At 48.9% G+C, this 25910-nt stretch overlaps 7 protein-coding genes across 9 annotated transcripts in view; 5 read left to right on the forward strand and 2 right to left on the reverse strand.

Moving 5' to 3' along the window:
• Positions 1-469: 469 nt before the first annotated feature.
• LOC118512178 (peroxisomal membrane protein PMP34) lies at positions 470-2683 on the reverse strand. The gene is made up of 3 exons (XM_036056264.1): positions 2259-2683; positions 2118-2178; positions 470-1858 (listed from the first exon to the last, which is right to left on the reverse strand). The coding sequence occupies exons 1-3, from the start codon at positions 2325-2327 to the stop codon at positions 1023-1025; spliced, it is 966 nt and encodes a 321-aa protein (XP_035912157.1). The 5' UTR covers positions 2328-2683; the 3' UTR covers positions 470-1022.
• A 236-nt stretch (positions 2684-2919) lies between these two features.
• On the forward strand, positions 2920-4342 carry LOC118512177 (28S ribosomal protein S22, mitochondrial). Its single transcript, XM_036056263.1, has 2 exons — positions 2920-3193; positions 3268-4342. Exons 1-2 carry the CDS (start codon positions 3043-3045, stop codon positions 4254-4256), a joined length of 1140 nt encoding a protein of 379 aa, XP_035912156.1. The 5' UTR covers positions 2920-3042; the 3' UTR covers positions 4257-4342.
• Positions 4343-4847: 505 nt separating this feature from the next.
• On the forward strand, positions 4848-7981 carry LOC118512172 (zinc finger protein 43-like). Its single transcript, XM_036056259.1, has 2 exons — positions 4848-7105; positions 7180-7981. Exons 1-2 carry the CDS (start codon positions 5322-5324, stop codon positions 7607-7609), a joined length of 2214 nt encoding a protein of 737 aa, XP_035912152.1. The 5' UTR covers positions 4848-5321; the 3' UTR covers positions 7610-7981.
• Positions 7982-8878: 897 nt separating this feature from the next.
• On the forward strand, positions 8879-11876 carry LOC118512174 (TATA-box-binding protein-like). The gene is made up of 3 exons (XM_036056261.1): positions 8879-10196; positions 10273-10525; positions 10624-11876. Exons 1-3 carry the CDS (start codon positions 9339-9341, stop codon positions 11094-11096), a joined length of 1584 nt encoding a protein of 527 aa, XP_035912154.1. The 5' UTR covers positions 8879-9338; the 3' UTR covers positions 11097-11876.
• A 996-nt stretch (positions 11877-12872) lies between these two features.
• On the forward strand, positions 12873-14790 carry LOC118512173 (zinc finger protein 567-like). The gene is made up of 2 exons (XM_036056260.1): positions 12873-14078; positions 14158-14790. Exons 1-2 carry the CDS (start codon positions 13024-13026, stop codon positions 14717-14719), a joined length of 1617 nt encoding a protein of 538 aa, XP_035912153.1. The 5' UTR covers positions 12873-13023; the 3' UTR covers positions 14720-14790.
• Positions 14791-16179: 1389 nt separating this feature from the next.
• Positions 16180-23129, forward strand: LOC118514271 (zinc finger protein 91-like). The gene is made up of 6 exons (XM_036061012.1): positions 16180-16597; positions 16670-17574; positions 17659-18208; positions 18805-19143; positions 19209-20125; positions 20197-23129. Exons 1-6 carry the CDS (start codon positions 16478-16480, stop codon positions 20600-20602), a joined length of 3237 nt encoding a protein of 1078 aa, XP_035916905.1. The 5' UTR covers positions 16180-16477; the 3' UTR covers positions 20603-23129.
• LOC118512170 (phosphatidylinositol 4-kinase beta) overlaps positions 21834-25910 on the reverse strand; it is an 82913-nt gene continuing 78836 nt past the window's right edge. For all 3 annotated transcript variants that reach the window (XM_036056254.1, XM_036056255.1, XM_036056256.1), the window contains 5 exons: positions 25724-25861; positions 25384-25658; positions 25216-25304; positions 24958-25122; positions 21834-24879 (listed from right to left, as the gene is read on the reverse strand). In XM_036056254.1, coding sequence (XP_035912147.1) covers positions 24692-24879; positions 24958-25122; positions 25216-25304; positions 25384-25658; positions 25724-25861 — 855 coding nt within the window. In that variant the 3' untranslated portion in view covers positions 21834-24691. The remainder of the gene's footprint in view (positions 24880-24957; positions 25123-25215; positions 25305-25383; positions 25659-25723; positions 25862-25910) is intronic.

The raw sequence follows: 25910 nt of genomic DNA on the forward strand, positions 1-25910 counted from the left end.
GGGGGTTGCGTGAACGTAGTGGTGAATAAATTACAAAAACGCGTCTGCTGCACCGCAACACACCACGACAACGACCAGCATGAGGGCGCAAGAGTCGGAGTCAAACAAATATAGTTACAAATACAAACTAAACAAATTGCGAATCCGTGTCCGCGTGGTGCTGTTTCCTACTCGTAAACATGTAATAAACAAAAAGCACCGCTCTAGCAGCGCTAAGCTCCTAGACCATTAAATTCCGATGAAAAGTAAGTTAATAAAAACATACAGCCTTAAACGATTAAAAGCAGTTGTTGGCCCTTTCAATGGTGTCTTGTTAGACTGTTCTGGTCTACAGCAGTTTTTTGGACCGCTTGTACTACCGCCCCACCTCGTTGAAAGGGTCTCTCTACTACGGATGGTCCTCGTTCTCAAAGGGGGTTCTCTCGTGCGAACCTCATCTATCCACCCAAGTGATCTAGTAGTCGGAGAGTCATCTACCAAAGAATCTTTAATGTCATTTGTTTGTTTTATTTCCATTCCATCAACCATGTTATCCCATGCCCACTGCGTTTTTTGTTTTGCTTTGGCCGTAATCTACTTATACGCTACGCAGGCGTAAACTTATACGCGTAGTCAATCTTTACGCTGGAACACCCATCGTAAAGCTCCTCAACCAAAAAAATACACATAAATGCCACACAATTAAAAAAACGAACGAAAGTAAAGTATCATTAAAAAGGAATTAAATAAAGTGGTCATGCAGGAATGTGGTCAGTAAAGGGACGATTACTATCATCACAGTTTGAAAGGACAGTGAATGCCGAATGTAATGAACAAATATAAAATATGAAACTTTGTTCGTCATAGACTAGACTACGATGGGTAGAGCGCGCGCCCAAATACACCTTAATCCATGTGTATCCCTAAGCAAGCAAATAATTACCCGAAAAGGGAGGGTATGGCGGAGAGTGGGAGAGAGAGAGACAGAGAAAGGTGGATAAAGCCCTTTGGAATACCGGTTACGGTGACGATGGTAATGCGGATCAATGCCGTACGGCAGCCGCGCCTCCTTTGGACGAGAGCAGCAGCGACGTGACGAAGCGTGCAATTTTTTCGTACGCCATAAACATGAGCGCTGCGGTTAGAACCGTTTGCAGCAGCTTTGCCTCCAGGCCACGGAACAGCCCAGCCACGCCCTGTCGCTTCAAGATGATCAGCAGCATCTGCACCGTGTCCACGTCGGGCGGCAGGTTCAGACTCCGATCACTGTTCCCGTGCCGTAGCTTAGTCTGCACAAGCTGCAACGGGTAGGTTAGCACGGTGGCGATCATCTTTGCGACCGCTCCGATGCTGAAGAACGTTATTGCGGACGGTGTTTTACCGGTGCCGGCCGCCGTGAGGCGACGTTTGAGCGCTTCGTAAACCATAAACTGGATGGCAGGATTGATGACGAGCATGAGGGACGGTATCGCACCGGCCCACAACCCCCGAACACCTTCCGTGCGTGCGATGTACTGAAGGCCATCGATAAGCCCGTTGTACTGCACATCGCTGCCAGTGTGGCTCCCGCTGCGTTTCGCGTGCTGACCGAGCCCTTTCATCTTGAGCCGTGTGTTCACAACCCAGCAGGGAGTGGTGGTCAGCACGTTCACCACGCCGGCCAGCGAACCGAGCAGGAGATCACCGAGGGCCGATTGGCTGCCTCCGCCCCGTAACGCTTTCAGACTGTGGAAGGTGTAGAAGTAGACAAAGTTGGAGATGCACAGACTTTCCAGCACTGGTACGAGACCACGGTAGAGCGTTTCAAACCCTTCCTCATCGATCAGATTGCGCAGGATGCGCCACGTGCTGAGTGCTTTGCGCCGTTCCGGTTCTTCCACTGCAAAATGGAACACAAAAACGTGATAATTAAGCTCATGAATTCAGGCTACCCACTTTGGGGTAGGATTTTGAGATGGCTTATCAATTTCTCCCCCTTAATCCGATGTACCGGGTGCGATAACAGTCGATAAAGGCAACTGGCCAATACGATGACCTTTGCCGTTCGCGCACTGTATGCTTCCAGCGAGAAAACAAATTTACGTAATGCTGCCCAGCGGAAATGCGCTGGGTTGCTTCGGTCGGCTCTGTTTACTTACACTGTAAACGGCTGCGTACGGTGTCCAGCGGATAGAAGGCCGACATCGCAATCACGCTACCCTGGAAGGAGGAAAAACTTGTTCATTGCACACTGCGAAAATTGCAGCGGCCGAGTCGTGCCACTCGTGCCCTCCACTTACCGCCGATCCGGACACCGCGTGTACCCAGGATTGGTAGCTAAACACCTGCTTCAGCTTCGACTGGGACATTGTTGACTGTGGTGGCTTTGGTATGGTAGTCGGGAGTAGTGGGCACACTGGTAGTACAATCACAGTCGCAGCAATCACTTTCTGGCTAAAGTACTGTGGTAGTCAAACTCGCCCTATCATGCTGGCTGAAGAGACCGTGACTGTGTCGCGTGTAGCGTTGACCTTCCGCGGGCGAAGTAATTGACGCAAAAATGTGCACCACTTGAACACTGTCCTGCTTACTCGAAGCGCGGATTAGCCCGTACAAAGGTACGCAATTTATGCGCTTTTGCAGTGGGGTGCGATTGGCGAATGAGATGAAATTTTCTCCGCGCTCATCCTCTGTCAAAAAGCTGTTTTCGGTCGATCGGTGACAGTTCACAGCTGCTCAAACACAATGTGGGACATCGCGAGGAATGATGTAAATACTGATGTGCCAGGTACGTCGGTGATTGCTCTGTGATGCGTGAACTCTATCAATTTAGGTTTTAGTAATAATTAAGAGCTTCACGCTTTGTAGCTGAAACTATTCAACTTTCAGCCTAAATGTGGATGTGCATGTGACAAATCAAAACAAACTCAACACAGCTGTGTATCGGTCACCCTGTACGATTCTGTTTGACGTTTCGTTGGGGAATGTTTTTTTTTTTATCACTCCCTTCTGTGTAACTTTGCCGATTCCAAACAAACGTGCTACAACTTATACAATACTTTCCACTACGATTCCAGTTGAGGTATGTGGAAAATGTTGCACGAACTACGCCTGATTGGCGGCTTGGCAAGGCGTCGGGGAACTGCACTCCACAACACACCTTTAGCCATGTGCCGTTTGTTTAGTTCCAGCACCACCACCGCCCAAACCGACGGCGAATCTTTCCTCATTTATGGTAGGTTTCGGGTTCGGGTCCGGTTGTGCGTTTCACATAGCCACATGATTGTTCTACAACTCTCTCGCCACCAGATAAGGATCCGGCACCAGCGTTCATGCGGGACGATGTTCAGCAGTTGCTAAAATCCATCACACGCCTGGAGCTGGAGAAGGTGTTCCGGAAGCGGTCGGTCAAAGACAACACGGTCGAGTATCGGTTCATGACCGACGAACAGCTCCGCCAAGAGCTGCTGCAATCGATTGGAAAGGCACAGAAAATGCTCCAAATGCCACCGGTCGTACAAGAACAGAAGGACAACTGTCGCGTTATATCGAAGGATGGGGCACTGAAAGCGCTCTCGACGTCCAAATTTGTCTTTACCGACATTACGTACGGCTTGAAGAACAGCCAGCGGTCGATTGTGGTGCGCCATCCCGACGGCACCCTGCAGGAAGCTCCGTACGAGATGCGGAAACGGTTGAATCAGATCTACTTCCCGCTTACCGGTCGTTCCATTCACGAACCACCAATGTTCGAACACGCGCACCTGCTCCGTCTACTCGAGGAGGGCAAGTACGAGTTCGTGCTTGATCGGGCCTGCGTACAGTTTGAGCCGTACGAGAAAGATTACCACCAAATCACGGCCAAAGTGTACCAGCACGTTAATGAAAGCCGTTCGTTCGATGCATTACGCTCAACGCGTCACTTCGGTCCGTTCGCGTTCTTCCTGGCCTGGCACAAGCTGATCGACGATTTGCTGCTGGATATGATCAAGCAGGACTACTTGCGGAACGGGATCGAACTGATCGTGCTCTACTCGACGTTGCACGGAACCGCGCTGGACGGGAGCGTGAAACAGGTCGCACTCGAGCCCCAAATGCCCAACCTGTTCGATGCGCCTGAAAAATCGATCGAAGAGCTCAAGCAAGACGAACAATTCCTGTCCATCATTGAACAGTTTGTGAACGAGCATGCGACGAAGAAGGTGCAGCTGAGCCTCGCTGTACAGGCGTATCGGGAAATGGCGTCGGAAAAGATTCGCCTTGCCCAGGGCATTAGGCGAATGCACGGCGAGAGTTGAGTTGGTTTGGGCTATTGAACAATACGTTGGAATGTAGCATAGAAATGTGAAAATAAAACAGTCGAACACAATGTTTGGACTTGCAACACGATAAGGCTAGAAAAACGAACGGAGCCAGTCATCCTGCAGGAACATCTTGGTCTGGGATAACATTAGCTTCGAGAGAACTCTACTTTCCAGTTCTGGCTGAATTTATCCGTAACTTGCGAGTCAGTCCACTCTGTGGCACATTACTAACCTTGGCTTGGGTAAAACTATATTTTTTTTGTACGGTTATTCGGATTCTGGCCTAACATGTTCAGCTCTACTCCAGGCTGCATTCCAACATGCAGTAAATAATCCTGCACATTCATTTCAAAAATGATCGTTCGCATTCACGGTCACGAAATAATGTTGAATCTACTCATTCGCTAGACCATTCTGGGCTGGGGGAGCGTGTTTTAGCAAAATTCGAAATCAGTTCGATGTCGCCGTCGCCGGTGCTGCATTCCGCAGCCAGACGTATATTAGCCAAGGTTGCTAGAGACGTCTTTCTAACGTCGATTGCAATCGCTCAAGGAGCTTTGGCAGTTTTCGGAAAAATGTAAACAAAGGCGCTTCCGTGGACTGCAACTCCGTACGTCAAAGGGCAAAACGTCAAGACGCTCTATCTTTCACTACTACCACCAACCAGCACCTTTGCTTTTGCCTGTTTGAGCAACAAGAATTGAGCCCAAAAGTGTCCAAGAATTGTATCGAAAGGCGAAGAGACTGCCGAAAGTGATAATATTTGACCGCTCGCTCAGTTTGTGGTATCGCAGAAAAGGCGATATTGAGGTGCAAAGAATGTAAACGTCAGCGGGCGAGAGATCAGAGTGCACGATGAAAAACTGTGTGCGTGCGTGAGTGAGTGCGTGTGCGTACGTGCGCAAGTGTGTGTGTGTGTGTGTGGTTGTGTGCGTGCGCGAGTGTGTGGGGAAAAGCTTTTACGCCCACCCCGTGTTGCCCGCCCCCATCCCCCCCCTTTTTTCCGCCCGCCACCCCCCGCAACATCCCGGAGGACGATCCGCCAACAATCGTCCGGAGATGGATGCAGCCGTAGCACCACCGCCGCCGCCGCCAGCAGCACCACTACCACCACCAGCACCACCGAACGATGTTTACGATGTCATCAATCAAAAGGAATGCGGAATATGTCTCACGTTCCGGACGGAGCAGATCTGCTTCGACATGTTCATGCCCCGGGAGGACGACCTGAAGGAGATACCGTATCTGGTGTGGAAGCATGTCGGGCTCCAGTTCCCACAGGAGACGGGAAAGCACTACGTCTGTCGGGACTGCGGGAATGCGGTGTACGAGTTCAATCGGTTCTACCTGATGGTGCAGAACGTACACCAGGAGCGGCAGGCGGCGGCGTTACAACAGGTCAAGCCAGAACAGAGCGAGCCGACAGTGGCGGAGGAAGCGGTCCAGAGCATCAGTCATCAGCAGAATGGGCATCATGGCGAGATGAAGCTGGATGCAGCACCACCACCACTGCAGGTAGATGGGACCGGCGGTGGTAGTGGGCTGCCGGTACAGGACGTTCCGGAGTGCGGTGTGAAGCCCGAAACGAACGGAATGCCGGGACGGGGCAATGGGGCGGTCGACGGTGCGGTGGAACCGATGCAAGGGATGGCTTCGTACGTGGCGCTGAACGACACGGAGCCGGAAAGTAGTCGAATTCGGCCCCCGGTCGGCACACCGAGCCGGAAGCGCAAGAACCAAGAGATGGACGAGGAGATTATCGACTTCTACAAGCTCGTGTGTGACGTGTGCGAGGAGCGCGTAGAGTACGGCACGATGAAGGAGCTGAACCAGCACATGAAGCAGATGCACGGCGAGGAGTCGGGCCGGGTGAGCTGTCCGCAGTGTGGCAAAATGTTCCGGACGCGGGTGAAGCTGCTCGAGCACAAGAATGTACACCTGCGCCAGGACACGACATCGGAGGACGACGCGGAGAAACTGCAGTCCGAGCAGATGGACAAAGAGATTTTGGAATTTTACAAGCGCATCAGCTGCGAACTGTGCGATTCCAGCGCAACCGGTGCTGGTGCTGGTCAACAGTCTGCCAGCAGCACGCTGTACGCGACCGTCAAGGAGCTGAACCATCACATGCGGCTGGTGCACGGACAGCAGGCCGGTACGGTGAAGTGTCCGCTGTGTGAGAAGAAAATCCGCACGCGGCCGAAACTGCTCGAACACAAGCGCTCGCACCAAACGCCAAACGTGCTGCTGGAGGAGGATTCCGGCAAATCGGGCAATGCCGGCGGTGAACCCGGTCCCGAGCTGACGGAAGAACAGAAGCAGACGCTAGATAGAGAAATATTCGATTTCTACAAACCAATTATATGCGAGATTTGTGAACCGGAGCGAGCGGCAACCGGCCAAGGGGAAACGGGTCCCGCTGCCGGTGGCCAGGGCGAGCCGGGAATGGTAGTGGCGATGGCGGCGGCGGCGACGGCGGCGGTGGCGACGGCGGCCACGACCGAGGAAGAGTACCGATCGCTCAAGCAACTGAACCAGCACATGCGGACGGTGCATGGACTCGAATCGGGCACGATCAAGTGTCAGCTGTGTGCGAAAAAGTTTCGATCGCGCGTCAAGTTGATCGAGCATAAGGAGATGCACCAGAATCCGGAACGGTTCCGGTGCGGCGTGTGTCAGGAGGTGCACCAAAACCTAGAGGAACACATTCAGAACAAGCACCAGGAGTGGGAGTTTGCGTGCGAAGAGTGTGGCAAGCGGTTTCCCTTCAAGAACCGGCTGACCGCCCACATGGCGAAGGTTCACATGAAGAAGGACATTATCTGTGAGGAATGTAACAAACCGTAAGTATGACGGACCGACGGACCCTTATCGGAGTGGTTGGTGTAGTAATCTGGACGAATTTTCCCTCTTGCAGATTTACCAAGTTTAGCATCGAGAAACACAAAAAAACGGTCCACGGTGGTGGCGGCGAGATGTTCCTGTGCAAAAACTGCCCCAAAACGTTCAAGACGCGCGTTTCGCTCGAGCGACACATGGAGGGCCACAATAACGGAGGTGAGCAGCAGCCGGTGGGTTCGGCCGCTACCGTAATCTGCGCGATTTGCAACTCGGTGCTGAAGGGCATGTACAACCTGAAGGCACACATGAAGCGCGTGCACGTCGAACAAACGCCGGCCACTTGCAGTACGTGCGGCAAAACGTTCAAATCGAAGCACAGTCTCAATACGCACACCGCGAACGTGTGCACCACGCGACAGTTTGGCTGCACGCACTGTGGCAAGCAGTTCAAGAAGCGGACAAAGCTGAAACAACACATGACGATTCATGCGCGCGGCGCCGACTAAACGCCGTTTCGGGGCGCGATAGATGGGGGCTAACGACGAGAATTAACGTAATAATATTATTATGTAGTATATAGTATGTACGTTTAGGGGATTGAACTACAACCATATTACGAGTGGACGGTATCGTGAAAGGAACGAGGGCCTATTTGACCACCAAATCGTTCTCGAGAACGAGAGCGACGGAAAGACCGCCGGTAGTACTGTAGGCGTGTTTGTGAAGCACGCCGGCCAAAAGTAACGCGGCCATCACGTTCGGCACCTTGCTCGTGTGTCGATACCAGGGCAAGAGTGGACAAGTTGACTATGCTGATGGACTCCTGAAGAGGGGGAAAATGGAACATAAAATAAAATATTTTTTGTTTTAGCGGCTTAGCTTTTGGGTGTTATGTTAAGAGAGTTGTTATTCGGGGATGAGCTTTACGATTTTTGAAGTGCGTGTCCTGATATGCGCCCATATAATGTCCTCATTCTAGGACTGGAATTGGTGCTGGGTTATATTTGTGGCACAAACGAACTCAATAGCGGTGTTGTTCCTGCTTTCATCATTTTTTAAAAAGCAGTTTTTACCAAAGGCGAAATTGTTTGAGCTACTCTTAGAATTATTTATTCATAAAATTCCATGAACAAAGGATTGAATTGTTCGCCGGAAAAGTGGTAGGACTTGACTGACTGAAGCTTATATGCAAATTATTTGCATTTTTGGACGATTTTAAGCAATTGAATGTACTGGACACATGGCATGCATGCGAATTGCGTTCTAGGAGAAATCTCATCGGAAATTTTCCACAGAACAATAGACGAAAATATTGAAAAGAAAGAAATACAAAGGACTCGATGAAGTATCGATCAACGATCCTTCCGACAGATTTGTCGGAACAAACGAAAATCGACGAAAGAAGCTTTTTGTCGACAGAGCACAGTGGTTTAATTTTCCACAACAACTTTGATCAAAATGTATGCGACCGGCAATAAGCAGATCTTTTTACGTTTGAATGAACTGTTTGCATCATAATTTCATCAAATTTGTATTGTTTAGAGAGGTTTCCGGATGCGTATTCAGCGTAATATTCAATATTATTTATTTTGGGCTGGAAATATTACGCGTTTTTAAATGATACAATGGAATCTCTGCTGATCAGGCTGTTCTTAGAAATATCTCGTTTGATAAGCAAATCTGTATTAAGAAAGGTACAATTCCATAGATAAATGCTCGCGCTTACCACGAATTTGACCGACAGGATCAACCACTGTGCGCAAAGCATGTGTCAAAGCTGCCAGTCGCCTGCTCCTGTCCAAATGGCGAAAGACAGAAAAGGAAGGGAAAAACTATTGTCTGTGCGATCATAAACAACAAATCGACAACAAAGTTCGACGCCTCGTTCGCGAAAAGAATCGTGAAAAACGGTATTTGCAGCGTGATTTAGTAGCCAAAAAGTGGCGTAGAATCTGCGGCGACACCCGTACCATCGTGGGCGCACAGTAGACGTGCTGGGAGCGTGTGATATACGCGGAACAGGAGCACTTTTCGCCGACCCGTGTGCCCGACTCATATGTGAACTTGATAAAAATAGAGTGCAATTCATTGGACCACCCCACACACTGATCGCAAGTGTTCGCGCAGAATGAGCTTTTATGAGTGGTAGCGAGTGGCGAGCCTCGGAATTCAGCGTGTGCCTTAAATGTGAACGTGCAGTGGAGAGAGATTTTCGACTTCAGCCCCGCAACACGAATGGTGGGTAACAGTTCGCTCATCAGCAACGCCATTAGCACCACTTCCAGTGCGCCCAATGGTAATAGTGGAAGCAGCAGTGACAACAACAGCAACATCACCGGTTCCAGTATCATCGTTCGAAAAGCAGTAACCGTTGGGAGTAAGCGCCTACTCGATGTAAATGCGACGCCCGGCAACAATGTGGTGAACGTTGCGAAGGGAGTTTATCTAAAACACCAGCAGCATCCTCATAATCAGCAGCAGCAACAGCAACCGAACACTTTCGGTGTGGTTAACGGCCATCATCAGGTCACTGTTCCAGGCGGAATGATCAATCACAGTTCTTTGATGTTTGCGACGACGACCACAACCACCAACCATCAACAGCAGCTGTCGGTCATATCGACAAACACATCGCCAGCAGGAGGCGGAAGCGGAATAGTCGAAAAGAAGCTGGCGGCCCACAGCACACCCAAGATCAGTGACAGTCATCCTAGCCTAACAAGCACCACCGGCGCCAGCAGCTCCACCATCATCTCCACCGCCGCCACCGTCACTGCCAGCAACACTACGAACACTCCCACCGATGCGGATCCGACGGACGGTACCGAGCCCGCGCTGGAAACCAAAGAGCCAAACCCGGACAATGAACCGCAGGAGGAGCAACCGGAAATCGACATCGTGATCAACAACGTGGTCTGTTCGTTCAGCGTGCGCTGTCATCTGAATCTGCACGATATCGCCCGCCAGGGGAACAATGTGGAGTTTCGGAGAGAGAACGGGATGGTAACGATGAAGCTACGCCGGCCGTATACGACCGCTTCGATATGGTCGTCCGGAAAGATTACTTGCACCGGTGCTACGTCCGAGCATCAGGTGGGTGTGGTTTCCCCTTTTCGCCCCTTCTCACTGCACCCGATTTCACTCATTGATTTGCTTTCTTTTCTGGCAGGCAAAAATAGCAGCACGACGCTACTCCCGTTGCCTTCAGAAGTTAGGATTTAATGTTAGATTTAGGAACTTTCGTATCGTGAACGTACTCGGCACCTGCAGCATGCCGTTCGGCATCATGATTGTCAACTTCTCGGAGAAGTACAAAAAGGATGCCAGCTACGAGCCGGAACTCCATCCGGGCGTTACCTACAAGCTGCAAACACCGAAAGCGACCCTGAAAATATTCTCAACGGGAAGCATTACCGTCACCGGTAAGTGGCACTAGTGTTTGTGGGGCAAATTCCGGGTTTTGGGGTAAAATACGGTACCGACACTTGATGTGCTGCTCTCGCTTTTTCTCTTTCTGCAGCGGCAAGTGTGGCCTTTGTGCAAGCGGCAATCGAACAAATATTTCCGCTCGTGTACGAATTTCGTAAGAAGCGAACCCCGGTGGAGAAGCTGGCAATGGTGAAACAGCCGCCACCGGACTTTGATCCTCACGACGTCGACCATCTGATCGAGGAGGACCGTGAAGGTGCGCTGGCGGAAGCGGAAGGTCTCACGTACTGGAATGGCACGTCCGACGATCCGATGGCTGCAATGCCCGTAGAGGATGCAGATGAGGAGGAAGAGGTGCAGCAGCCGGACGACGATGATATGGAGACGTTCGGTGACGATGAAGACGTCAGTACTCGTAACAACACCAAAGCAATACACAAAATCAATAGTATTAGGCAAAACGGTAAGAAGCGCCGACTGCGCCAGCTGCGCCCTATCGGCCGGGCTGTGAACGACGGTGACAGCATGTCCGACGACGATCTGTGCGTCAGTGATTACGAATAGGTGCGCCAGCAATCTAGCGCCCGTTGGTATCCTTTTGTAGGCTCGTTTGCTGTGTTCGTGGTCAGCCGGTTGAGGGAAAAATAGACTCAAAAACGAAGGATCAACATGAGCCCGTTACTACTAACACCCCCACCCCCACCCACTTGTCCTGGGAGGGATCCCTGTCCTCCAGGAGGACATCTGATCAAACAAGAAACAGAACGCAGCAGCAAAGGAGCAAAAGGAAGAGCAGCAAGATCAACAGAACAAGGAAAACAAACAATAATCCTAAGTAGGCCGTGCAATTGTGAAAGGCGCACCAATTTCTCATTCATTACGATTGGCCAGTTCGACTGGCTGCTAACTATTTTACCATGGCATATGACAAAACCCTGCAAGATGGGACGAAATGAAGATTCCTTTAATTTCATTTGTTGCGTTGTGAAACGATCGACCAAAGTGCGGACTGATCCCGGTGCTCACGGAATTTGGCACGCTGACTAAACGAGTAGAATGATACGTTGGCCAGAAAACGAGCAGGCATTGATCGACCGGTAACAATTTTAGAGACGCCAATATTGGACGAGAACATTTTCGTCCCACAAGAAAGGTGTGCAATCACCACACATTCAAGCATACATACATACACACCCATTCTTGACTCGAATTATGACAATGTGATGAAAATAAACATGCAAACAATCCGCCAACGTTCGTTCACCAAGCACACGCACGGCACGCAGAGTGGCTCATCACAGAAACCTGGGAAATGAATGCGAAATGCTCGGCATCTGGACCACAGCAAGTTTGGGTGCGCTTTTTTCGGAGATTACAGAATCCGAACACATAATGCATACACCGGTCGTGAACCGGTGTGGTGTCAAGATGTGCGCAACAAAAGTAGTAGAATATAAGCAAGATTTTGCACGCGGAAAAGCGGTCCGTGTGTGAATGTCCGTTGTTTAAGGGGGCCTTTCCCTTAAGGTTTGTGTTTAAAAATGTGCGCTACGATCTGGTATGTTGTTTCCCCGGGTCATTTGTATTTGTAAGTGGTTGGTTTATAAGCATAAGCAAAACGCCCCATCTAAAAATGTAATAAATAACTGCCATTACACTAACGATGGTCAAACGCAATCTACCGAGAGAATCGAGTGAGAGAGAGAGAGACAGTTTAATGTTCAGCGGGCAGTCACTAAAATATTTCTAGACGATATGTGACGATGCAAGCCCACCGCCACGGAAAACACTGTGCTGGAAAGAAGCAAGTATCATCCAGATTCTATTTTCGGCATGCACGGCAGACCTGTGCAATGAATTTGAAATTGCACTTTTTCCTTGCCCACACACCCACGTGTTGCGTCAACCGGCGCGAAGGAGAAAGAGAGAGAGAATTGATGTGAGAGAGAATAGGTGGCGCAGTGAAGAAAGGGGAAATGTTTTCCACTTCTTGTCGAATTTCCGCGTAGGTAGTACGAGGAGCATTTTCCGGTGCTGGTTGTTGAATGAAATTTAATTTAAGAAACACAGCAGTCCATTCCAGCGTAGGTAGTGCGTTGCAGTAAGATTTGCAGTAGTTGTAGCAGTTTCTACCCAAAATGGATGCAAAATGAAAAAATGTGCAATATCTTTTGAAGGACTGAGTTTCTAGAACTATTTTGAAGTATTCTAGACCTATTTAACCTTTTAATTCATAACTTACAACGGAAAATTGAATTTCGCATGAGATAAATTTCATATCGTGAATTTCGCCCCATTTCATCAACGCCAACTGTCAAACTGACAGATACCATTTCGCCACCAAAACAAACCTTTTTTTTGTTGGCCATAAAAAAACAACAATCAGATGAGATGTAATCAATAGCATAGTTTAGTTTACAACTAAGTAATTGTTGTGAATATTGAAACCATTTTGCCCAGAGTACTGTGAGCTGTTCCTCATCCGCCAGCCATGATGGCGTTAGAGAGAAAGGAAAACATTCCGAATGTCGCGGATATAGGTTCGACCTTTGGAGCCCAATGCGATGTATGCCTTCGGGAAGAAAAAACTTGCTTCGCCACATCGGACTCGATATTCGACGGAAAGAATGTATTGGCCATTGTTACGCAGCATCTAGATGTAAAAATCAGCCTGACGTACATTTGTGAGCGTTGTTGGAGCAGGCTGAAAGAGTTCGATGAGTTCTACCGCATGGTAAACGAGCAGCACCGGTTCAACCCTAGCAGTAAACGTGAGGACAACACGGATGCTCCCGACCATGCGAAAGATCCCGTAGATCCGGAACCGAGTGGTGTGTTTGGGATGGAATTTGTAGAAATAAAGTACGTCCCATTCGTGGAGGATGATCGAGAGTTAGCGCTGGTGAAAGAGGAAAAGGAACCACTTCCGGACGATGACTGTGGCAAGCTATCGCCCAAGCCTGAATCCATGGTGGGGGACAATGATGAGGAGGCGAATCCCATGCACGATGACACGGATTCCGTCTTATCGGACGACAGTGACGAGTCGTACAGAGCGCAACCGGCCAGCACCAAACGCACCGCTAAGCAGCCGTCGACAGTCGACAGAAGGGAGCCGAAAGTGGACACCGAGATACTGGACTTCTACAAACGGCTCGTGTGTGCGGTGTGCGATGCGGAACGCATGTTGGCCGGCGAACCGTCGATCGAGTACGGTAATTTGCGGGAGCTAAACAAGCACATGCGGAGGGCGCACGATCAGGTGGTGGCCACCCTAATCAAATGTCCGCTGTGTGACAAGAAGCTGCGGTACCGGGGGAAGATGCTCGAGCATCGAGACATGCATTTGCATCCGGATCGGTTCCGGTGTGTGGAGTGTCACGAGATACACCAGAACATGGCGGAGCACATGAAAAACAAGCACCAGGAGCGAACGTACTGCTGTGAAGAGTGTGGTAAGCGGTTCCCGTTCAAGGCGCGGCTTACGGCACACGTGAAGAAGATGCACACCACGAAGGATGTCGTGTGCGACCAGTGTCAGAAAAGGTAAGGAAAGCATTTCCGGTAGCTGGAGTGTACCATTGATTAGTTCGCTTTCGTTCGACCGTTCCATCGACGGTCACAGTTTCAGCAAATACACCATAGAGGATCACAGGCGGGCGGTGCACGAGTCAAAGTTTATCTGCGAACACTGTCCGCGCACGTTCAAGTCGCGCTTTTCACTCGAGCAGCACATGGAGGAACACGCCGGTGGGCTGCGCAAATCGACGGCCGCTACCTGTGACAAGTGTGGCGTGGTGCTGCGGGACAAGTACACGCTCCAATCGCACATCAAGCGGATGCACACGGAACATGCGCCCGTGAGCTGCGTATCGTGCGGGAAGGTGTTCAAATCGAAGCAGCACCTTAACTCGCACCTGGCGAACGTCTGCACGGAGCGCACGTTCCCGTGTCCGATCTGTGAGAAGCAGTTTAAGAAGAAGATTAAGCTGAAGGAACACATGACTACACACACGAAGAGTGCGCTGTACCAGTGCCCGTACTGTACGAAAACGTTCAGCTTCGAGACGCAGCTGTACAAGCACCGGAAGCAGGCTCACTACGAGCAGTGGCTGGAGATGCAGCAGAAGCGCAAGGAGGGCGTGCGATTTAAGGTTAATTGGGTCTCGGACATGCCCGCCATCTGAGCAGACGATCGATCGAAGATTAATCGTTAAATAAAATATAACGTAGCGGCTGTTCTGTGCATTTTACGAACTATGTTGTGTGTTTTTTGAATTGCCCTTTGATTTGTAACGCAAATAGGAAGTGGCAAGCAAAACCTCCAACGTGCAGTAGTTGAACGTGAAGAACTGAACCACGCGTACTGTAAACGAGCGCGCGCGCGCCGACGAGATTCAACAGAAAACGGAGCAGTACGCGGGTTTTGTTAGCGAACTGTGCACGCCGTCGTCCCGAGTGCGTGATTGCTAGACGACTTTGGTTGGCGAATTGCCCACAAAAGAAGCCAATCGAAATGGAAAAGGTCTGCGAAGAGTGTGGCGATCACCAGGCCGAAGAGTATCTGCCCATATACGAGTACGAGAGGAACATACTGCAATTATTGATAAAGCATTTTCAGTTCGATGTAAGTTTCTGGGTTCGTTTGAAAAGTGCAACCGAGCAAAAAAGTAACCTTGTTGTTCCCCAACTTACAACCCATGGAAGTATATGATATCGAGCAACCGTTGATATGTTTGGGCTGCTGGAGACGATGGCTATGCTACGAGAGCTTCACTTCATACGTAAAAGAGTTCCATCAACCCTATCCGGTGATCAGTTGGGAAGAATACGTTGCGATGGGAATCGAAGGTGAAAGCAGCAGCAAGAAGGATCCGTCCAAGGATTCTGGCATGCTGCTGGAGAAAACTAAGCAAGCCGGCCGTGAAGGAACGAAAGTCACATCAAGTAAGAAGAAAATGGATCCGATGTGCGTAATGTATGATCCAGACGAAAAATATCTGCATTGGTATGAAAGCTACTGCTGCGTAGCCTGGAACGAGCACAGGGTGCATCTCATCTGTGGCAAGTCCAGCTTAACGTGTCAGCTTTGCACGTACCGATTGTGTTACCGGAATCGAGACACGCCTATGCTTCGAGGTTGGACACGTGTCGAAAGGCGGTTCCAGTGCAGTTGCGGCGAACACTTCTCCAAAGAAGAAGCCTGCGCTAAGCATACTCATATTGCTCATGCAGGTCAGGACACATCATGGTTTTGCATGGTTCGTAGAATAACTTAGCCGGACGTTAGCGGATTGAAGTCAGCCACACGTCTGTTTCCAAAGAAGGATTGATCGTATCCTAGCAGCTACCATCACGACAACCATCTATCATTCCCAACTTCGAACGGTCATTTCAAATAGATAGCAGAGCTGTCAAAATGGTTGACTTGTTCTAAAAAATACTTAATTGCATTGTCGGGAGGTTGCGTTATCTTCTGACTGCAATAAGCGTACATGTTAAACAGGAAACATTTTTGAAATTCGGATCGGATTCTGGTTATTTGGTGCGTTTTTGCGTTCCGATCAGATGAAGCTGCTCGTTCCATCCATATTGTAGTCACAGCCAAGGTGACTACATATACATACACCTTGAGTCAATTCAGGCAAATGTCAAATTGCGAATGCTTGCGCCGTCCGTACACAATGTATTCAATACAATAACATAAACAATAGTAGTTTGAGTTTCGTTTTCTGTCCAAACGAAACCAATAGAAATGGCCTTACGATAAGGCCGGGTTCTGGGTTTGTTGTGCGTGAGGAGCAAACTCTGGTGAATTCTCGCTTCAGCCATTGCAATCCACTCTTGGCGGTGTCGGTCTGGCTGGCGGTGGTTCTGAGGCAAGTGCATGAAGGAAAGCTGCCGCTATCAGAAAATAGTGCAAGTTTTCACACATTAGGCATGCGATGGCCATGGGAACCAAATGCGAAGTGTGCCTGTCCGCGGCAGGATGCGAGTATAAGGAAATTTTTACTGATGAAAACAAACATATTGTAGGGCTTATAGCGAAACATCTGTGGTTTGAGGTGGGTGAGCTGTGGCACCGTGTGATGATGATAGCTGCTTGAACGATCCTTTTCGTTTTGGCCTCTTTGCAGCTAGCTGAGACGGCCGAAAGCAGCTGGCTGTGCGGCAGGTGCTGGAGTGCTTTGGAGGGATTTCACGCCTTTTACTGCGAAATCGAGGCGGCCCGAACACAGCGCGAATCGCCCGTACCACCAATCGAGAAGGAGGAGGACGACAATGATGAGGAGGAAGACGTTTCCGGTAGCTTGGAACCGAAATACAGGACCGAATTTTTCGAGGTGAAGGTGGAGCCGTTTGAGCTGCTGGCCACCGCCGAACAGGAAGACGCAAACTGTTCCGACGAGAAAGCATTGCCCTGTGAGTTTGTGAAATGTGAAGAACCGCTCGGAATAGATCCTACCGCACCGACGTCGGACGATGAAGCGCTGCACGGTAATCGGTCCGACTGTTCGTCCGGCGATAGCGGTGGAAAGCATCGGCTAGAAAAGAGACCGAAAAAGCTGCACCATGTCGACGAAGAGGCCAAGCAAAGTAAGGCGATCGCGCAGAAGCAGGAGGACGAAAGCTTGCACAGCTTCTACAAACGGATCGTGTGCGAAGAATGTGATAATCAGCGGATGATGGTGGGCGAACCTCAGATCGATTTCGGCACCTGGCGGGCATTGCTGCGACACACGAAGGAGGTTCACCGGCACGACAAAGTGTACGTAAAGTGTCCGCTGTGCGAGTTGAAGCTGCGCACGAAGCAAACGCTGCTGCAGCACAAGGATTGCCACGAGAATCCGGAAAAGTACCGCTGCATGCTGTGCGCGGAGATCCATCAGAACATGAAGGAGCATTTGCAGAACAAACACCAGGAGCGGCAGTTTTGCTGTGACGTGTGTGGGAAAAAGTTCCCCTTCAAAAAGCGGCTTACAGTGCACATGAAGAAGATGCACGTGGAAAAGGACATCATCTGTGATCAGTGTCAGAAACCGTACGTAGCCATTCGTTTCGCTGGCGGGGGGTTTTGTCTTCGAGCGATCCATGTAAATCGTATTTTTGCTCTCGTTCCTTTCAGCTTCACAAAGTACACGATCGAAGACCACAAACGATCCGTTCATTCGGCGCGCTTTGTTTGCGAACACTGTCCAAAAACATTCAACAGTCGCTTCCGCTTGCTGCAGCACATGGAAGAGCACGACGAGAGTTTGCGGAATTCCACCTCCGTGCCGTGCACGATATGCGGACAGGTGATGCGCGACAAGTACATTCTTACCCGGCACATTAAGCTTATGCACACGGTGCAACCTGCGGTAAGCTGCACGACGTGCGGGAAAACGTTCAAGTGCAAGCGCAATCTTTCGGTGCACATGACGAACGTGTGCATGGAACCGACCCGACTGTTTCCCTGCACGATCTGCGGGAAGGAGTTTCGGCGGAAGAATAAGCTCAAAGAACATATGTCGACGCACACGGGGAAGCCCGTGTACAAGTGTTCGTTCTGTCCGGAAACGTTCCGCCAGGATACGCACCTGTACTATCACCGGAAGAATGCACACTACGAGCAGTGGCTGGAGATGCAGCAGCAGCGCAAGGAGGGCGTGCGATTCAAATTGACTGAACTAACGTAATTGCTTCAACTATTATACATTAACGGGAATGCATTTAAAGTCATTCCGGCGCGCAGCGGCGAATCGGCATTTGAGCTGCTTTTGGACACTCCGGCAGCTGGTCTGTAGCTCAAGGAAACCAAGAAGGATCGAGCGAATTCAATTTGTACGGAAATGTGAGTGAATTCCCCTGGCTGGGCATTGTGCCAGTGCAATCCACACCACACTTTTGTACTCGTGTGCTTGTGGAAAGATTCGAATAAATATTATGCAAATAATACAACGGTTCGGTCGATCTTTGCATTCAAACGTCTTACGTCTTCAGTCGGCATAAGACGCGCGTATGGATCTACCATAATGGAGCCATTGTGCGAGAGTGTCAGAGAGGAGGTTGATGCATCCAATGTATTTTGACATTTGGCCGTGGGAAAAAAAGCATTTAGATCAAACTGTCATGTTTTGTTTACATCATCATGTTCTGATTTTGATCGTTTTTCGTGAACGCAACGTTTGTAGGAGGAAGTTTCAACAGTTTTAAATGAAAAGAGTGTGCACCGGCTTAGTAAACAATGTGCTACGAGGTACAATGTGAAGAAAAAGGGGCTAAAAGTTAGATGTTCGAACCAAATCAACACCTGCTTTGTTTACAAACAGCTTTTGGACCAAACTGTCAAAATTACAAAGCCAACAAAAACAAGCTATGCGATAACCTGGGCCTAAAATATTCTTGTCCCAAACATTCTGTGCATTGTTTAGAAACTATAGCATCAAGTGCAAAGATAGAACAAACTATTGGTCAACACGGCACGGGAAGCAATTGTGCAATGGAAGCCGCCACCCGCAAGTGCCGGACGTGTCTGTCCGTTGGCGAATCGGAATATTTGAGCATTTTTGCGGAGGAGAATCGGACGAAGAACATTGACACAATTATCGCCACACATCTTTGGTTTGAGGTAAAGTGTAAAGGAAGTTTGTGGGATAGTTCCTGTACTGACGATGTGCTTTACTCCATCTCAAGGTAATTGCCACCGATGAAAGTCAGTGGATATGCCAGAGCTGTTGGTCAAAGCTGGAAGAGTTTCACGAATTCTACACCAACATCGAGCAGACGCACAAACACCAAACGCTTCTTGACGATGCCAATGTCGCCGCGAAAGAGCCTTCAGTATCCTCGCCCACCAGTTCCACCAGTCCTACGTACAATACAGAGTTTCTGGAGATAAAAGGCGAACCCTACGATCTAGAGGGGGCCAATGACGATGCCTTAAGTGTAGCGGACAGCAGGGTCAGCGATAAAATGCTGTCCGGTGGCGATATAAAGAGTGAAGAGTCGGACGAGTACGAGGAGGAGGATGAGGAGGACAGTGACTCGTCACTGCCACCGTACGAAGGAGGGACGAAAAGAAGAAAATCCACCCCCCGTGGGTCACGTGAGACCAAAGCAAGCAAGCAGCCGACGGGTGAACGGTTGGCGAAGCGGAAGGCAGGTGGCCGCTTCCCTGCCGACCCGGAAGAGGACAGGAACATACTTCAGTTCTACCGGCGTATCGTTTGCGAGGTGTGCGACAACAAGCGGATGATGGTGGGCGAACCGCTGATCGAGTACGCGACCTGGGGCGAGCTGTTGCGGCACACGAAGGAAACGCATGGCCACTACAAGATCTTCGTGCAGTGTCCGGTGTGTGAGATGAAGCTGCGCACCAAGGTGACGCTGGTGCAGCACATGGATATGCACCAGAACCCGGAGAAGTACCGGTGCGAGGTGTGCGGCGAGGTGTTCCAGAACATGAAGGAACACATGCAGAACAAGCACGAGGAGCGCCAGTTTAGCTGCGATCTGTGCGGAAGCAAGTTCCCGTTCAAGAAGCGGCTCGTGGTGCACATGAAGAAGATGCACGCGGAAAAGAACGTCACGTGCGACCAGTGTCAGAAATCGTAAGTGTATCATCGGGCATCGTCCCTCGGCTGGAGGTAGCTGCTAATCCGTACATGCTTTTGTCTTGCAGCTTCACGCGTTACACGATCGAAGACCATCGACGTTCGGTGCACATGGCCCGCTTTGTGTGCGAGCACTGTCCGAAAACGTTCAAAATTCGGTTCCGCTTGCACAAGCACATGCAGGAGCACGATAAGAGCTTGCGCATCTCCACGTCCGTGCCGTGTCCGACGTGTGGCCAGGTGATGGGCGACAAGTACATCCTCCGGCAGCACATCAAGCACATGCACAACGAGCAGCAGGCGGTCGATTGTGAGACGTGCGGCAAGACGTTCAAGAACTATCGCAACCTAAAGATACACCTGACGAACGTGTGCATGAAACCGATCCAGCTGCATCCGTGTGCGATCTGTGGCAAGCAGTTCCGGCACAAGAACAAGCTTAAAGATCACATGGCGTCCTGCACGCCGAATTGAAGGCCGGTTGTGGCGGTGGTGCAAAATTTGTGATATGCGTGTGAGGGCAGAGTGTAAATTATGTTTTAACTTATTCGTATTTTAAAATCGCACTTACCTTCAAATGGCCATGGTTGCCATGGTGACATGCCACACCGACACCAGCCAACGGTTGCTGCGGAAAGAGTCGGAAAAGAGGTGCAAAAACGGGGTTAACTTCTTCGATGTAGTGCAAAAGTGAATTAAGAAAAAAGAGTTTGGAGGACATTTTACATGCCGCCCCCACCAGATCCACATCAGTAGCCCGGGGAGCAGCGTGAAGATGTTCGATGTTTGTGTTAGTAGCTTTTCTTCATGTCTAAGTTTTAAGCACTGAGCAACTAATGTGCCATTCCTTTTTCTTGGTTACAGCTTCGCATGTGAATGCTCCTGTGCCAAGTCTTGTACCAATCGATCGGACGTTGTTTGATTAGGCGAGATAAGCTTAAAAGGATCTCAACCAAGAAGGATACATTCTTCTTGTGTTTCAGTGTAACACCCTCGGAAGGTAGTGACTAAACTAAAGTAGTTGTATTGTCTTCATAATCTACCATCTCACATCATTTTTTTTAGTTGGCATCCAATCGACGATCGCTAACGATCAGCCACACACGCGCCTGCAACCATCAGGAATCGCATGGAACCGCTACCGATTGGCCTGCAAATGCTGGCTTCTCTCTGACATAAATTAGTCGTAGCTCGATGATGGTGATTCTCTTCCATTCATACACACAGGAAAATGGTCCTGATGGGATTTGATTCCCTTTAAGTGACCTAAGAATGAGTCGCTGGTTTGTAAAAGTAACCTTCATAGCACAGGAAAGCTATAAGGTTATCGAATCGGAGATGAAGATCTACGAAAGCAGAACAAGCTGTAGAATTAATCGATTACAGGGGTTTATATGTCAGAGGTAAAAATGAACATATCGCACCTTAAATTCCCAGGAACACACTCCCCCTTGGAAAAAAGGTTCCATTCCGACAGTTTTTCTATTCGTTTTCTTTCTGTTTTACGTAAAATATTTATCTAAGAAAATAGTTCTACCAGTGACCTACGGAACTAAAACTCGACGTACCGCTTCTGGAAAAGACAGCAAAATGTACAAAAAAAAAAAAAATCGAAGATCCATCTAAACAATCAACTAATGAATAAAACAACACGTTTTTCGAATGTTTTTCTGATTGTACAACGAGCAGCAACACAGTCAAGCTGTCATTTGTTATCATTTTTTTCAACTTATATTCAAATTTCGACGACAAAATGTTTTGTTTTTCATCTCTCTCACATTTTTCCTCCCTTGCACCTGTGTTCACCTTTATCGCCAGCTTCCTTCGCTTATTTCCACAAAAGGTGAGTAAATGTTTGCATTTTTTTTTGTTGTTGTTGCGGTTTTCCATTTTGCATCCTTGACTTCATCCACCGTCCTTTGCCCCTTTTTTAAACGTTAATTATATTAATGTTGCCTAGGCTAAGCTTCGTTTTTCGCTTCACTTCATTCGCTTTTCCACTACTCTTGGTTTGTGAGGCATCTGCCGTCTGCCGCCCGTTCGACGAAGGCTTGGCACGTTGAAAGAGCATAACACACTCGCCACCGTCCTTACTACATGCTTTGTAGTAGTTCAGGGTGGTTTGTCCACCGTAGAGGACGAGTGCTTCTTTTTTTCCTGAAAGTTTCCTTACCCCATTTACCTTAGTTTTCTGTACAAAGCGCGAAAAAGTCTCTTCCTTTACTATCGTCGCAATTTTCCACCTTTCCACTTGAACCACGTCTAAACCGAATTTCTAGAAATAAGTGTGTGTGTATATAAGAGCATGTATAAACGGAATATCCCGATAGAATAATATTAAACCCGGAACGTAGCGCAAGAGTGATATGAATACATATACATACATACATACATACATATATAGCACATTGTGTAACTTGTAACGGGTTGTACGTATAAATAATAATTGCTTTTTTTCCAGGAAGAAAAACAGCTCCATCTTCAGCATTCTGTTTGTTCAAGCCTTTTTAGATAATATTGGGCACAGGGTTTGTTCCGCTCAGCACCAAATGGGTCGGCTGGGGAAAACATTCTCTACGGCGCTCGCACAAATCTCAGCAAGCGCGTTGCTATCAAGTGGCAATAGCGCTGTGTAGAGTAACCCTGCACACTTTTATCCGAACCGAATTGACGTAGTTAATAATAGAAAAAAAACCAAGGAAAGGAAGAAAGAAACAAAAACATACAGCAAAAAAAGCAAGAAATACAAAAGACCTTCACGCGAGTGAGTTTTTCGAACTTTGCCCGCCCTTTTCCCTAGTTCAAACGTGCTTTGCGTTTCCATTAGAGTGTTGATTACCACTTGAGTATTCTTATCGTTTCGTGGGGGGAAGGGGGGGGGGGGGGGTAGGACCTTTTTGCCTATCTCTTACATCCGGTGCTTCCGGTTGGATATTTCCGTTTTCGCTATTATTAGAGAGTGAGAGAGAGTTAGAGCAATATTGTATGCAAGAGATATAATGAAAAGCGTAGAATAGAGAGGTGGGAAGAGAGGGAGAGAGAGTTTTTTTGTGTTTTTTTTTTGTTTGGTCGCAGATTCGCTTCCTCTGATCCCTTCTTCCCATCCCCATTCAGCACTATTTCCCCCCTTCCTCACATTCGACTTAGTAGCTTAGAATCTAGTTGCTCTATAACTTAACTGGGCAAGGTGGGGAACGAGGGGGCCCCTCCTCCATCAGTACCAGGGCATTGCATAAGAACGAGAGAACGAGAGAAACGGTGTAAAACTGTGGGGGTAGCTCTAAGCAAGAAGCTACTAAAAATCCACTCTCACATCTCTCCCCCCGCACCCCCCTTCGTATCAGTTCCTTATTTGCTTCCTAACTATGTACAACAGTGTGGCTGCAAGTTTCCTAAACTTGCCAACCACCATTATTACCATCTACCTACTGCAAAAACCGGAAACAAGGGGTATACAATGTATGGGGTGGGGGGGGGGGGGTTGCTTAGGCCTACATCCCAACCCCAGTGCGTCCGACGACGTAACAAACGTAACGTAATGTAACATACCCATCCAACGTGTCTGTTGGCTGTTCGTGCTAAAGCAACATCCCTGTGTCTCTCTCGCCACGCGCCACTTGCATTTGATTTGATTTTCTTCTACACTAAAAGCTAGCTTACTACGATGAGGGATCGAACACACCGACAGCCTGCAAAACGGAACTGTTGAAGCGGGAAAGGATGCTGCTGGTGTGAGCTCGTCTGTACGCGAGCTTAGGAGAGAGAGAGAGAAGTAAGTAGTGGTTGGAGGGCTTTCTTATTCCTGCATTTGCGACTCGTTAGTACCGTCATTACAATTACAATGTACACACTCTTGCTTTGTATGGTGGATTGGTGGAGCCTAGCTAAAAAAGCTCTCAACCGATTCTCCTCGTGTTGTTTCCTCCTTAGTACAAAAGCTAGCTACGGCTCTCTTTCTCTCTCGCGCGCTCTTTCTCCGAGTTTTCTTCTTTTCTGTAATGCTTTATCAACTAATTAATCTATTTTCCTTTTTCCTTCTGTACTAAGAGTGGCATTTTGATTTACTTTCCTTAGCTGGAGTTCGATACGTATATGTACAGGTTGAACGTAAAATATTACAATAATAAAATATATATATTATCTATCGCAATAAACAGCTCTCCTTCGTCCTTCGCCCCCTCAACAGAACAATGGTCTTGCCGCCAATGGTTTTGCCCAAAACAGAAAACAAAAGCTTTCTTCGAGAACAAGAGTCAGTGAAAATGCAATTAGCTTGTGTCACCCCCACCAGGAAAAAGAAAATCAATAGCAATAACGGACAAAACAAGACAGATATAAAGAGTCGAAAAATCTTACAAACTGTGTTCTCAATTTGGATCTCATTTTCCTTCCCCTGTCACTGTTTCTTTTCCACCTCCCCGCCACCGGGGGAGCAGCATGCATCAGCAAATCGGCAAATCGGTCGATCGGTTTTTGTGTTTGTCTCAGCTCGGTTTGTACTTTCGTTCGCTTCCCGCTCATCTTCCCACATTGGCCGGTTTAGATGTGCATATCGAACCGCTCTCACAAGATACCGTTCGTGATGTACTGGTAGCCATCGTACAGCTTGGTCGAGAGGGAGTTGAGCGAGTCCTGGATTAGCTGTTCCACCTTGCGCTCCAGCTCCTGCTCGGTCAGATTCATGTGGAAGCGGTTGCGCAGATTGCGCACCGTGCCGGAGCAGCCATTTTTGAAGCAGGGCAGCTGTGAACCTGAGAACCAGAAGGGCGATATTAGCAACGTGTCTTTGTTTTCCCAAGGGGCTTTTTTGCTCCATAACTACTACTTACTGCTTCGCATGATTTCCACAATGTTGATGATGCGGTCCATGTGCTTGCGGGCCGCTTTTAGACCGTCCAGCAGCAGATACTTAAACTCACAGTACAGCTCCGACTCTGGGCCACCCATCACGTCCACAAACTCGGGAGTCAGTTTGAACGGTGACTGTTCGAAGCCTGAAATCCACACACAATCCATAAAGCCATTCATGTTACAGTTCTCCATCGACCCGAGCGAACACTCAACTCAGACGTCGAGATGATAATTACCTAGATTTTTTGGCGATATGCTCAAGATGAAGCCAAAGTCGATGTGGATCAGATGTCCATCGGAATGCAGCAGGATGTTACCGTTGTGTCTGTAAAAACGATATATTAGCGAAACATTTGACTCCATGCCCTTATTTGAAGGACGCTAAGCCGGTCTCCAATGCTTACCGATCTTTCACCTGCAGCAGGTACGAGATCAGACAGTAGGCAGCGCAGGAATGCATAAAGTTACGCTGCGCCACACGGAACGCAACCGTCTCCACATCGCCAAACTCGTCGATGAAGTAGTCCTTCAGGCTTTTGTTGGAATTCTTCTTGATCTGGTGCAACGACACTGTATTGACGATCGTCTCGATCAATCCAGAATCGTTCGACAGACAGACGATCCGGTACGGGCGCACCCAAAGTCCAACCTTTTCCTCTTCCCAGATCAACTTGAACATCTGTACAAACACAGTGGTGAGGTTAGAGATCATACTCATCCAGGACTCTGCAAATAAGCACGTACCTGCAGCAGCTGCGTGGCCATTAGTTCCTGCCGTAGATCATCACCGCACTTAACGATCGCCGACAGAAGCCTCCAGGACTGAAGATGTCCGTAGGGTGAGGAGTCACGGATCTGTTTCTCCTTCTCGTGCCACGGTTCCTGCAATGAGTCGATCAAACATTTTAAAACTATCGGAACATCCGAACAC

This window comes from Anopheles stephensi, chromosome 3 (genome assembly GCF_013141755.1).
Source record: "Anopheles stephensi strain Indian chromosome 3, UCI_ANSTEP_V1.0, whole genome shotgun sequence".
Taxonomy (NCBI): domain Eukaryota; kingdom Metazoa; phylum Arthropoda; class Insecta; order Diptera; family Culicidae; genus Anopheles; species Anopheles stephensi.